General features: G+C 26.0%; 1 protein-coding gene across 2 annotated transcripts; it reads right to left on the bottom strand.

Annotated features, from left to right (window-relative positions):
• Positions 1-142: 142 nt before the first annotated feature.
• On the bottom strand, positions 143-10,070 carry LOC111030022 (general odorant-binding protein 72-like). 2 transcript variants are annotated; one of them, XM_022309326.1, is made up of 9 exons: positions 9,942-10,061; positions 8,155-8,348; positions 7,652-7,776; positions 6,448-6,526; positions 6,301-6,356; positions 6,122-6,157; positions 3,238-3,352; positions 2,809-2,876; positions 143-305 (listed from the first exon to the last, which is right to left on the bottom strand). In XM_022309326.1, exons 3-9 carry the CDS (start codon positions 7,721-7,723, stop codon positions 282-284), a joined length of 450 nt encoding a protein of 149 aa, XP_022165018.1. In that variant the 5' UTR covers positions 7,724-7,776; positions 8,155-8,348; positions 9,942-10,061; the 3' UTR covers positions 143-281. The 2 variants fall into 2 exon arrangements, with proteins under 2 accessions (XP_022165018.1, XP_022165017.1); XM_022309325.1 differs by lacking the exon at positions 8,155-8,348 and having other exon boundaries at positions 9,942-10,070.
• Between the last annotated feature and the right edge of the window lie 1,336 nt (positions 10,071-11,406).

The raw sequence follows: 11,406 nt of genomic DNA, 5'->3' as shown, positions 1-11,406 counted from the left end.
ATGCTGACCAAATATAATACTGCATAATTGATATATTATATTGGAGGGAATGAAAAAAATCTACGATGTACCGACTGTACGGTCTGTACCGTCTGTAAGTCTGTTAATAATAAATTGTTGTAAATGAAAAAAAGCATGATAATAAATTGTAACGTGCAATTGAATTTTTAATACACACAAAATGTTCAACAATTATTATATTAAAAATACACTTCAGACGATAAATCAAAATGTTCCTTTGTACCCAGGATCTATCAGCTGCTGACTGAAGGTGACGACGTCTATAGTGGTAGATACTCTAAACTCTGAAAACAAATAAAACATATACAAGTTAACACGGAAATACTAGTTAACATATTACTATGCACGTTGGATGAGGCAAGTCGACGAGATGTCGAGATCGAGCGTAGGTTACAAAATCATTTTAAACAGTATATAAAGTATACTTCATAAAGTATACTGACCCCCATTGTTTCAAATTAGGATTTTTAGAACTGTATCATAATGACCACAACATTATCTATACTGATATTTTTCTTTAAGTTGTTGAAGCATACAATTGAAAATTCGTATGAGTTGTTTTTAATTTTTAAACTCTGTGTATTAAAAAAGATAGTCACTGATAAAAGGTTTAAATTGATTTGATGATTTTAAAACTATAGCAGTAAATAATATTTGTATGCCTGCCTATATTACCGTTTTATAATTATTGTAAAAATTGTTAGAGTGTAATAAGTAGAAACTAGTAATATAAATAATATTTTATTTTATATTTCATGTAAAACCGTTATCAAAGACAACTACTTGCATTAGCCCATTAAGTTTAATAGCTCAAAATCAAGCCGAATTAACTTCAAATTTAGATTTTGTTTTAGACGATACTTTAAAAAAAAAAAATACCCATGAGTTTTATCTGGATATTCCTTAAAAATACAAAAAAAACTCAGAAATTGATTAAACGATAAATGGCAATAGATATGTTATCAATACGGTATACATAAAAATTACCTAGCGTAGGCCACCGTCCGTTTTTCACAATATTTAAGATACCTATTAATTATAGGCACACATTAAAATTAATAATTTTTGATTATATCGATATCGCACGTGCAACAGTTTAATGTCGAAAACTTAAGTACAAAAGGTCATAATAATTTCAGCGAAAGTCTCATGAGCGCAATATTTTACGGCTTTCGACGGCGCACTATGCCTGATTGGCCTAAGTGTTGATGTTAACGGCTCAAAGTGTGGCAACTGTCATCAACCCAAGTCGTGCACAATTATAATAATCAAAGTTAGGTCCAAAGGTATCAACGAAAAAAAACTAAAATAGTAGAGAAATCTCTACCTGACATCATAATCGAATGTCGTCCAGCATACCAGACATAAAGAATCCATAATATCTATATATCCAGTAATGTAATATGTAGATTTTTTTCTCCTACTAATTTCTGCATACCTATTACGTGTAATATTGTGTTTCAAGAAAGTTGTCTGGATTTTGTTCGAATACAAATGAATATTATACTACCATGGTGGGTTAAAACTATAAAAGTATTGATTTTTCGGAATCAAAAATATCTGTTGCAAAATATTGTTACACGTGTAGAATGGTGTATATAATATTATTAATAATCTTTCATCATTATTTTTTAATTTTTTTTATCAGCTTTTAGTATAATAATCAATACTATATGGCTCGATAATAAAATTAATAAAGTTGTTTCAATTTGTTTTGGATTCTAAAAAAAAATTGTTGAACAAATTAGTACTTGGTATAAACTAATGAGTAGTAATAATAACGAACGATTGCGAAGAACAATTGGACGATGATTGACTTTTAATCATACAACTGCCACTGCGAATAAATTATTTCATAATACTGCATTGAAAACTATATTTCCGTGATTAATAAACCCAAAAATTAACCGAGATTTACAATTATTTAAAAACAGTCGCCAACTAGGTATTTTGAAATTGTCAGTGTCAATTAAGTTGATTCGACCATTGTACTTAAATTATATAATTAATCAATAATAATATTATGAGAATTATTTTTTTTTAAATCACAGTAGGTTTAATTCCCACAGGTTGTTTTCAAAATCAATGTATTATTTATCGGCATCATTCAAAACACGATCATGGACAAGGATGTAATTTTATCAGAAAAAATAAAGTTATTGCTGGTAGCATAATTAAATTGTTTAAAAGTTAAAAAGTGAAATCTAAGTTATTATTTTTTTTTAACTTTTTAACAAACGTGTAATTTCCTATAACATTACAGGCTACAGCTATATAGTGTTAATAAGAATGAAGATAATAGAATGTATTTTCAACAAATAATCTAAATTATTCATAATTTTATTTTTATTTTTAACTCACTGTAAACTTCATTGTTTGATATTTGTATTAACAATTGGTACGTAATTAATCACAATAATAAAATATTATGGGCATCGGTCAAAAACATTTCCTACTTTAAAGCTGAATGTTAGTAAATAAAATCATTACATTCATCTAAAAGTATATTGAGGCAAATAAGTTTTAAATTGTCACAATTTTATTCACATATACCTATATACCTTTTTTATCACAATCTAACAATCAACTATAGAGTTACAATAATATTGTTCAGTCATTGTATTATATTTTTATGAGCAATATATTATTAAATTTAGTTTTCATAATCATATAAGCTGCCGATAATGATAATAAAACATCAAAATAATATTATATTATGCTAATAGTGTGTCATCAGTAAACAAATGTATTGTTTGTTTATCAATTATAACATTATTATTTACTCACTTTTGGATCCACGCGGTGTGCACACTTAATGAAGTTGTACGAAGACTGACAAAGTTCTTCGCCTTTATCTAAAATCAAGCAAATGTGTGTAAAAACTAACGGTCAATCAACAGAAATAATAATGATAAGTAGATAGGCAAACAGTTCAGTTGTACATCGCCAAAACACAGTAGGTACCTATCTGTATTTTTCATAATTTTGCAGAATAATTGTTTTTGTAAAGTATTTCATGCTTAACACTGTGTGATTGCTGTGTACTCACAGTGTGATAACTCCTGATTTAGTTGTGAGATCCTAGAGAGGATTGGATATAAAATTCATAATGAATTGCTCTAAAATATTAAGTGTAAAAGTTTTTTTTGATAAAAAATGTTGGTTAAAGGGTTTTGGCTTAGTACGACGAGTTGTTTTATAATATAATACGATTACCTATTCCAATGCACTGTTCAATAGCTGGTAATAAAATGTTGTATATGTTCGGTGGTGCCATCATCGACATCTTGTCTTTGAATAATTTTTTGTCGAGGGTTCCTTTTTGATTGATCTAAAAGTATTTACAAGTGGTGTTATTGTTATTATATTTATCGTAACCTTGTATTAAAGAATATCAATGATTTTGACACTTATATGAAATTACAATATCGTATTTAGTGAAGCTAATTAAATGCATATGGGATAAGTCACCGCAATCATGTACTGTTTTTGCAATATACATTTTTAAGTGCATATTTTCAAATACTTGGATTTTATATATCATTTAAGGAATATTCTATAAATTGTTAAGCTGTAGCTGTTTTTTTTTGTAAATGTTGAGGTATCTAAATCAAAATTCAAACGAGTACTAATATGTACTATAGTTTACTAGTTATTAATACAGTTACCCACAGTGAAAAATGAAAATAGATATTTTTAAAATTTTTTATTATTATTAATATTTTTAAAAATAAGTTACTATTGCCTCATCATCACTCACACATCAGCCATCGATAATATAAAACCGTTTAAAAAAAATATATAGTCCTTCATTATTATAATCGCAAAATCCAAAATTTAGAATTTGAATTAATCTATTATTAAAAGAACAAAATAGGGTAAATCACTCTGTATATTATATTGTAATGGAATTTTTTTAGTCCACGAATTCAAAACACAAGCACGAGAATGTTATATCTATCATTTAATAGCATCGCAGATAGCGACTTTTATTATACCTAGTGTAAATCATAAATATTATAAAAAATAAATTAATTAAAACTACAACGCCAAAGTCCATTCGTTTTTCGACTTGAAACGACTGAATGCTACATTAAATGTAATATATTTTGAATTAAATATTTATACTTTGTTTTGTGAAGAATCTATACACGATATATACCTAATATGTATAATGTTGCTCTATCTAAAAATCTAACCATAAAATATAATTATGTTTTAAATTGTAATCGTAAGGTAAGTTCTTAACTTATTGTTCGTGTCATTCATGTCCTGTTATATTATAACTTTCAAAATTTCAAATATTATGATTATTATAATTTATAATTTATTAGTACATGTGTTGACGGAATAAATGCACATTTTGAAAAAAAAACACACATTAGTAACACTTAACTGGGGAACAGGGAAAATAAATTTTAAAAAAAACATTATCTAATTATCTATTTAAATTAGGTAATTACTAATTATCATAACTTTTATTTTATTTTAGTATAATAATGATAATATAAATTAAACTTAAAGATAATAATTAATATTACATTAAGTATTTTATAATAATTTAAGATTCACGAAAACTTCATGCAAAAAGTATTTTAACAATACATTTTACTGTAATATTATGTTTTTGGTATTTAATGTCAGTACCTACTCTGACAGTTATTGGAATGAAATCTATTGTCATCACAGAACGTAAGGTATGACGTTTTCTAATCTAATTATAATATGATTAAACGATTCTTATTTATATGATTCAAATATTTTAATTTATAAATAATAGATAGAAACGTTCAATAATAATGAAACGGAAATCAAACAAATAATAAAAAAACCCGGACCACGGTCCACGTGCACATGTGAATCTATACTAAAAAAGTATATTAATACATAGGTGTTTTGTTTGTATATTATGTGACAAAATAATCAAATGTTATTGAAATTAAAATTATTCTAATCTATATTGAAAAGTAAGAAGGTATACTAAAAAAAAAACAAACGATTGTTTATTTGTTTACCGATGCATTTTGTTAATAAAATAAATGATGTTTACAAAATCCACATAGAGCTATTCAGTGTTGACAATGTCTGTAGATAACAATACGTACTATTATAGTAAAATATTATGTATAAAATAGGTAGGTAAACATTGTCCCAATTGAATTTATAATAATCAGTTGTAATTCAATTAAAATAAATTAACAATTACAGTCATATTGTATAAGGGTATGTCAGCGTACTGGTTTTTGTACATCAAAACAGAATGTCTAAAAACCGTTTTATTGTTTCAAATGAAAATATTGTGTGTGATTTTAGAATAAATAATAATATAATATATAATAAGTTTAAATTTATCAAGGGCATCACATATGATATTTATTCTCTTTTCATAATATTCAATTTTTAAAAAGTTTTAGTTGTTTAAATTAATTTTATAATAATGCAATACTTCTAACTTAAATATCTGCTGTTCCAGAAATGAAATAAACAATTCATAATAATTGTGTCAATCCGCTCAATCGATAGATAATATTGCTCATGGTTATCGACAATATTTCTATACCTAGTCAATCAAAATGTTTTTGTTCTAAATTCATTCTGGATCGTTCTTTGACCCATCTGATTAGTGTGTTTTTACTGACTATATAATTTCATAATTACGCAATAGTCGAAAATAATACCTACAGAAAAATCTTGGAGATCACTTGAAATATGATATTTACAAATACAAAATATAGTAAATGTGTACATATAGGATGTATGATATAATATTATGAATCTTAATGTTTCGTAATGTCTTGTAAATATTGCCTACATCAAACCCCTTAAAAATATTATCGTAGGCATGCTCTTAAAAAAAATGTGTGTACTAATCGATGCACTGACTATTAATTAATATTATGTATAATGACGATAACAAAAGCACTATAATACCAAAGCATTATACCTAATAGTTTTTGAATAGAAAATCCTGTCATAATTATAACTATTATTGGTACATACAAATATAATGTATATTGCCTATATTATAATAGGTAGATACCTATACTTATTTCTTATATTACACACTTAATATATAATATTATAGTAAATAGGTACTTACCATTTGCATAGTTTTGAAATTACAGGCAAAGTAACACTAAAACAATAATCATCATTATATTATTATTACAATTATCACTATTTGAAATGCATTTGAATTTTAAATTAATGAGTTACGAGTCGTTCTATGTGACTTTAAGTACGTTTAATAATTGTTAGAGAAATTAAAAATGTCGTTACTTTTATGTTGTTGTTGTTCTCCGGAAATATTCCTTTCTTGATGTCAGTAAATACGTCTGAGATTTATTAACCATTACATGTAACATAATATCAGTTTGGATAAATTAAAATGCTCATTTTAAATATTATGTAATAAATATGTTTTACCCTCTTCGACTGAATGTTTCTTGGAGCATACGGTTTTCAACATCTGTTGTGTTTTTTTAATGGCCGCTTCACTCAAGTACTATATGAGTTGAGATTTTGAAAAAAAATTTAGGTACAATATTATTATTAATATATTAAATTATATTATATTTATACTATAAGAGTTATAACGATTTATACTCGTATTATTAATATATTTGTTTGTGGTACAAAAGTATAATATAACTACAATAGACTCTGTATACATGCATTAACGTTATCAATATACGAATATTGTAAATTTAAATTCCTATCTTCTAGTCGATAATTTTACTACCTAGTGAATAATAATAATAACGATCACAATCAGGCGCACGAAATAGAGCGACAGTTTTACATTTGGTCGTACGATATATAGGTAGGTATTATTATTTTAACGAATACACAAAATGCGAAATTGTTTTTTCCGGTCCATGTCCGAACAAAGCTCTAGTATTGTTAACGTTTATTTGAATTATTTCTTAGAATCATCATAAAATCAAACACTTGAATGTTGTACCAAATCATTGCTAATTTATTCAGGAGTTATTATAGGTAATAATAATTATTATACCGTATAGTAAGTTATTATATAGGTAAAGCAAGGTTGGAGTGGTCAATCAAGCAAACGGGGTTTTTCCTTTTTATATAAAGAGTGGTCCTATGGTTCGGTTCCAGAAGTATAATATAATAAATTTTGAAAATAAAAATTAAAAACCATAATTATGAATTATATCAAACAGTAAAATTAAGATAAAAAATCGATGACACACACCCTATGTAACATAATATTTTCGAAGATAAAGATTCAGCCGTTTGCGCAATAGTTTCGTTCAAATACGACCATCAAGAACCCTATCGTAAAATAAATTGTTAGCAACAAATTTAAATAAATAAAATATCATGCTGAATACTATATAATTATTATATTATTAAATATCAGATTGACAACGTTTAATTATTCGAAACAGTGCAGAAAATGTGTGATGGTGAAAAATTTCAAAATTGTAGGTATATAATTTAATATTAATATAGTTTGCATAATAATTTATTGTTATTTATGACAAAATAAATAAATATTTTTCAACGATGATCCCCGTATTCTGATTAAATATTCTTAAAAATATCGAAAAACCTAGTTTACCTTGGTGAGGTAAATTTAAAGATAAAAAAAGACAATACTCACAGCATCGCAATCCTTTAAGACGGTCGCTGCTATAACAGCGAGCAAAACTGTAGCTGGTATCATATTATTCATTTTTTTCGGAGCGACCAAACTTCAGCTGTGTTCCTTTTCTATTTGCACTGCACCTGCGTGTAAACAATTATTGTGGTTTATTGGAACTTTATAAGTAATACTGTCGTGAGTCGTGACCTTCGGCCAATGAAGACGGTTCGAACAGACGTATTATAATAATACAATTATTTAACAATTATTACAAAAAATACAAAAATTACTAGCCATGTACTGTGTTATTAATAACTAATATATAGTATTATATACTGCACGACTACAATGACTACATCATACGGAGCACCCAAATATAATGACGAGTTACACGATCAAATGACACGTTTTATGTCAGGTGGTTTGGTAGTTACTCGACCGCACTACACACATATAATTATTGATAAGTCTACCAACCTTATTATGGAGTTATTTTAATATAACTACCTAATAAAGCTCACCGTATAGCTGGACTTATAATCGATACTCTCTGAAAACGCGTTGGTATCATTTTTGACGTTGATGTCGATATTTGATGACATTATGTGTCTTGATTCGATAAATCGGTTTGAAAAAATGTATCGGTGAATATCTGTATGCAGTCAGATTAATACGACGATCGGTGGCATCAACATCCGAGTCCGACGTTGTTTACCTATTGTGCATTATGATACACACATTAAAAACTGCGACTACAGAGTAAATCGATGAACAATAAATTATAGTCCCCCCCCCCCCAATTAACTAAATAAACTTACACCTTAATTTATCTTTCAACTCTTAATAATAAACAATGAAGTACATAAATCGTTTAATAAAAACAAATAAAATACCAATCCAACCCATGTTTAGTATCATTAGAATGGGTGTAGGTAGAAAAATACTTTTAAGTAGAAACTCACTTGATAGCCTATCTATGTCCTTGGTCAAAAGTCTTGAAACTTTTATACGAGGTACCCAACAAATTTGAATTATAGAAATTTAAAAACATAAAAATATATGGTCTTAATGTTATATTCTATAAGCGTTTAAAGTTAAAATTTTGACGAAATTTTACAAAATAGACGTTAAAACATCAAAATAATTCTTTACTCAATTGATTTTAACTATTTTCTTGTAACTTAATAATTCTTGTAATTTTGTTGATAATCAAAAAATATTAATAATAAAAATACAAGACATTCCAATATTACTTTAATAATAATAATAATAATATAAATTATGATTTTCTGTGAAATTTACAATGCAGTTTTCAAAATATTTGAACAAATATTAAGCATTGTATAGGCTGTAATGTTTATAATTTAAGAATATATTATATATTCATAAAATCATAACATAGAATATTTTTAATCTTGATAAAAATACTTTAAGCTGTTATTATACCAGTCTAACAATATTTAAAATATATAATATTGTATAACATTTTTGTTTACACTTTATTAAATTTTAAATATTGACAAGTTCGTTAAAATCATGAAAATTTGAAAAACTATTTTGTAGTTTTAAATTTGAGTTATTTTCTATTTACAAGACAATATAAGCCTATCCATTGATAAATAAAATGAAGTGCAATGGTCCTAACTTCTAATACTGTACCTACGTTGAGGTATAATCCTCGGGTTACTTTTAATGAATCACTATATACCTATATAGGTATTAGGTACCTTTTATTTTAAACATCGTAATTGTATCTGATAATATATAAGAATGAAATGTGCCCTGACTTCCTGTAAATTTCAATTTCTTAAAGAGTAATTAACGACCTGATAACTATAATAACAGCTTGTAATAGTATAATAATATTAGTAGGTATATAATATAAATAATATAAGTGCAATTTGGTTTTGGCAATATTTAGTCAATCTACACCAATCAAATAATTAATAAATAATATCAATATATAATATCATTTGAAAATAACATATATAGACTGACAAAAAATCTTCGCTCGGAATAGTTTTTCATCTTATAAAATTATTAGTTATTTGATTCAAATTTAACTATTCGTTACAGTACCTAACTCAAAGGCAAGGCACACTAGGCATCTACAACAACTATACAGCAGAGTGACTTCCTCTATTACTTTTATTCTTATAAATTGTATTTGTATTGTGGATCAATATTGGACAACTTAATAAGAATAATTGTATTACATCGTAAGATTCGTTATTGTGCATACCTTCGTCCGTACCTATTTAATTAATGCTAAACTATTTAAACTTTAAAATAGTGATCATTTTCTTACCATTTTTTTTACTGCAACGGATCACCAACATATTTTTGAATCAACTCGTGGATTGAGAATAAAACTGAGTTCGAGAGCACGTCTGTGTTGGCCGTGTTTAACTGAAAAAAAATGATTTATGCTTATAATGATTAATGACGATGCTCGATTATAACTTAATAACGTGTTATTTAAAAATCATTATCTTGAATAGATTTTAATTTATATGTTACGTTCCGTGTTAATTGTTCAATCGTATTTCTATATTATTAAATGTTGATCACTAAAACATAATTTTTTTCAAGCGTATAATACATATTATATTTCAGTGAGACCACATAAAATGTAAAATAAACATTTCAATTATTTCTAAACCATAGTAATATACAATTAAAAAAAATTGAATTACAAAAACATGCGCTTGAAACATACATCAGTCAGTATTGATTAGTAAAATTGAGAATACTAGGTACCACGACGAGGATTGCGAATGCTTATTGCTTATTGTTTGAACTTAGAAAATGTCATCATACTCTATGAATGGATAAAAATCGTTAAACCTACTCTTTGTTGCAGGTCTCACTTATTTGAAATTGTAATATTAACTATAAAATAAAAAGTTTTGAGACATTAAAAAAAATTGTAATTATAAATGTAAAAAAAATGTTTGCTACAAATAAATTGAACATAATATATTGATTAGGTATATACATATACCTATAATAAGTTGGTAAACAAACTGTATTAATAGTATATACATTTTTGTTAGGTAGTTCTATAAGAATAAAATCAATTTAATAAGCGCTGTTTTTCCATAATACCTAACGATGAGATTTATGTAGGTTGGTTTTCTCTTTATAGCAATCATCATAATATTATATATAAATTGTATAATAATAGTTGTATCAGTGTTATAGTAATCAATTAGTTACTAAATTATAATGATTATCTTACAATGCTATTGAATGAACAATAATGGTTGAATAACAATATTAAATAAAATATTAACAATATTAAAAAAAAATGCAGAACCTTGTATATTTAAATTTAATGTGATTATTAAAATGATATTTTTCCAGCTTATATTTCCATTAAGCTTTTCTGAATGGTTTCGTACAGTGCGGGAGCATTGTTCATCTAAATGAAAAATTATTATACATTATGGTCTATAGTTATTTAAACTGAACAAATATTGTAACTTATTTCAATGAAAATGTAGACGTGACATTTAAACATTAAAATTATATAATATGTTATAGCCTTATAATAGGTACAATTTTAGGTTGTAACAACTCAGACAGCAAATGCAATAATTAGATTAGTCATAAATATTTGTATTAAACGGTTCAAGTTACATAATATTTATTATAATTTAGACAATTATGTACCTACCTATATTATATAATTGTCTATCGAACAATAGTTAATAAAATAATTGGCACTCTATGACCACAGTCACCGTGATTCCTATAATAGTTTCCTATCT

Source organism: Myzus persicae, unplaced genomic scaffold, assembly GCF_001856785.1.
Source record: "Myzus persicae strain clone G006 unplaced genomic scaffold, MPER_G0061.0, whole genome shotgun sequence".
In the NCBI taxonomy this organism is placed as follows: domain Eukaryota; kingdom Metazoa; phylum Arthropoda; class Insecta; order Hemiptera; family Aphididae; genus Myzus; species Myzus persicae.
This window is presented reverse-complemented; position numbering and strand designations above follow the sequence as displayed.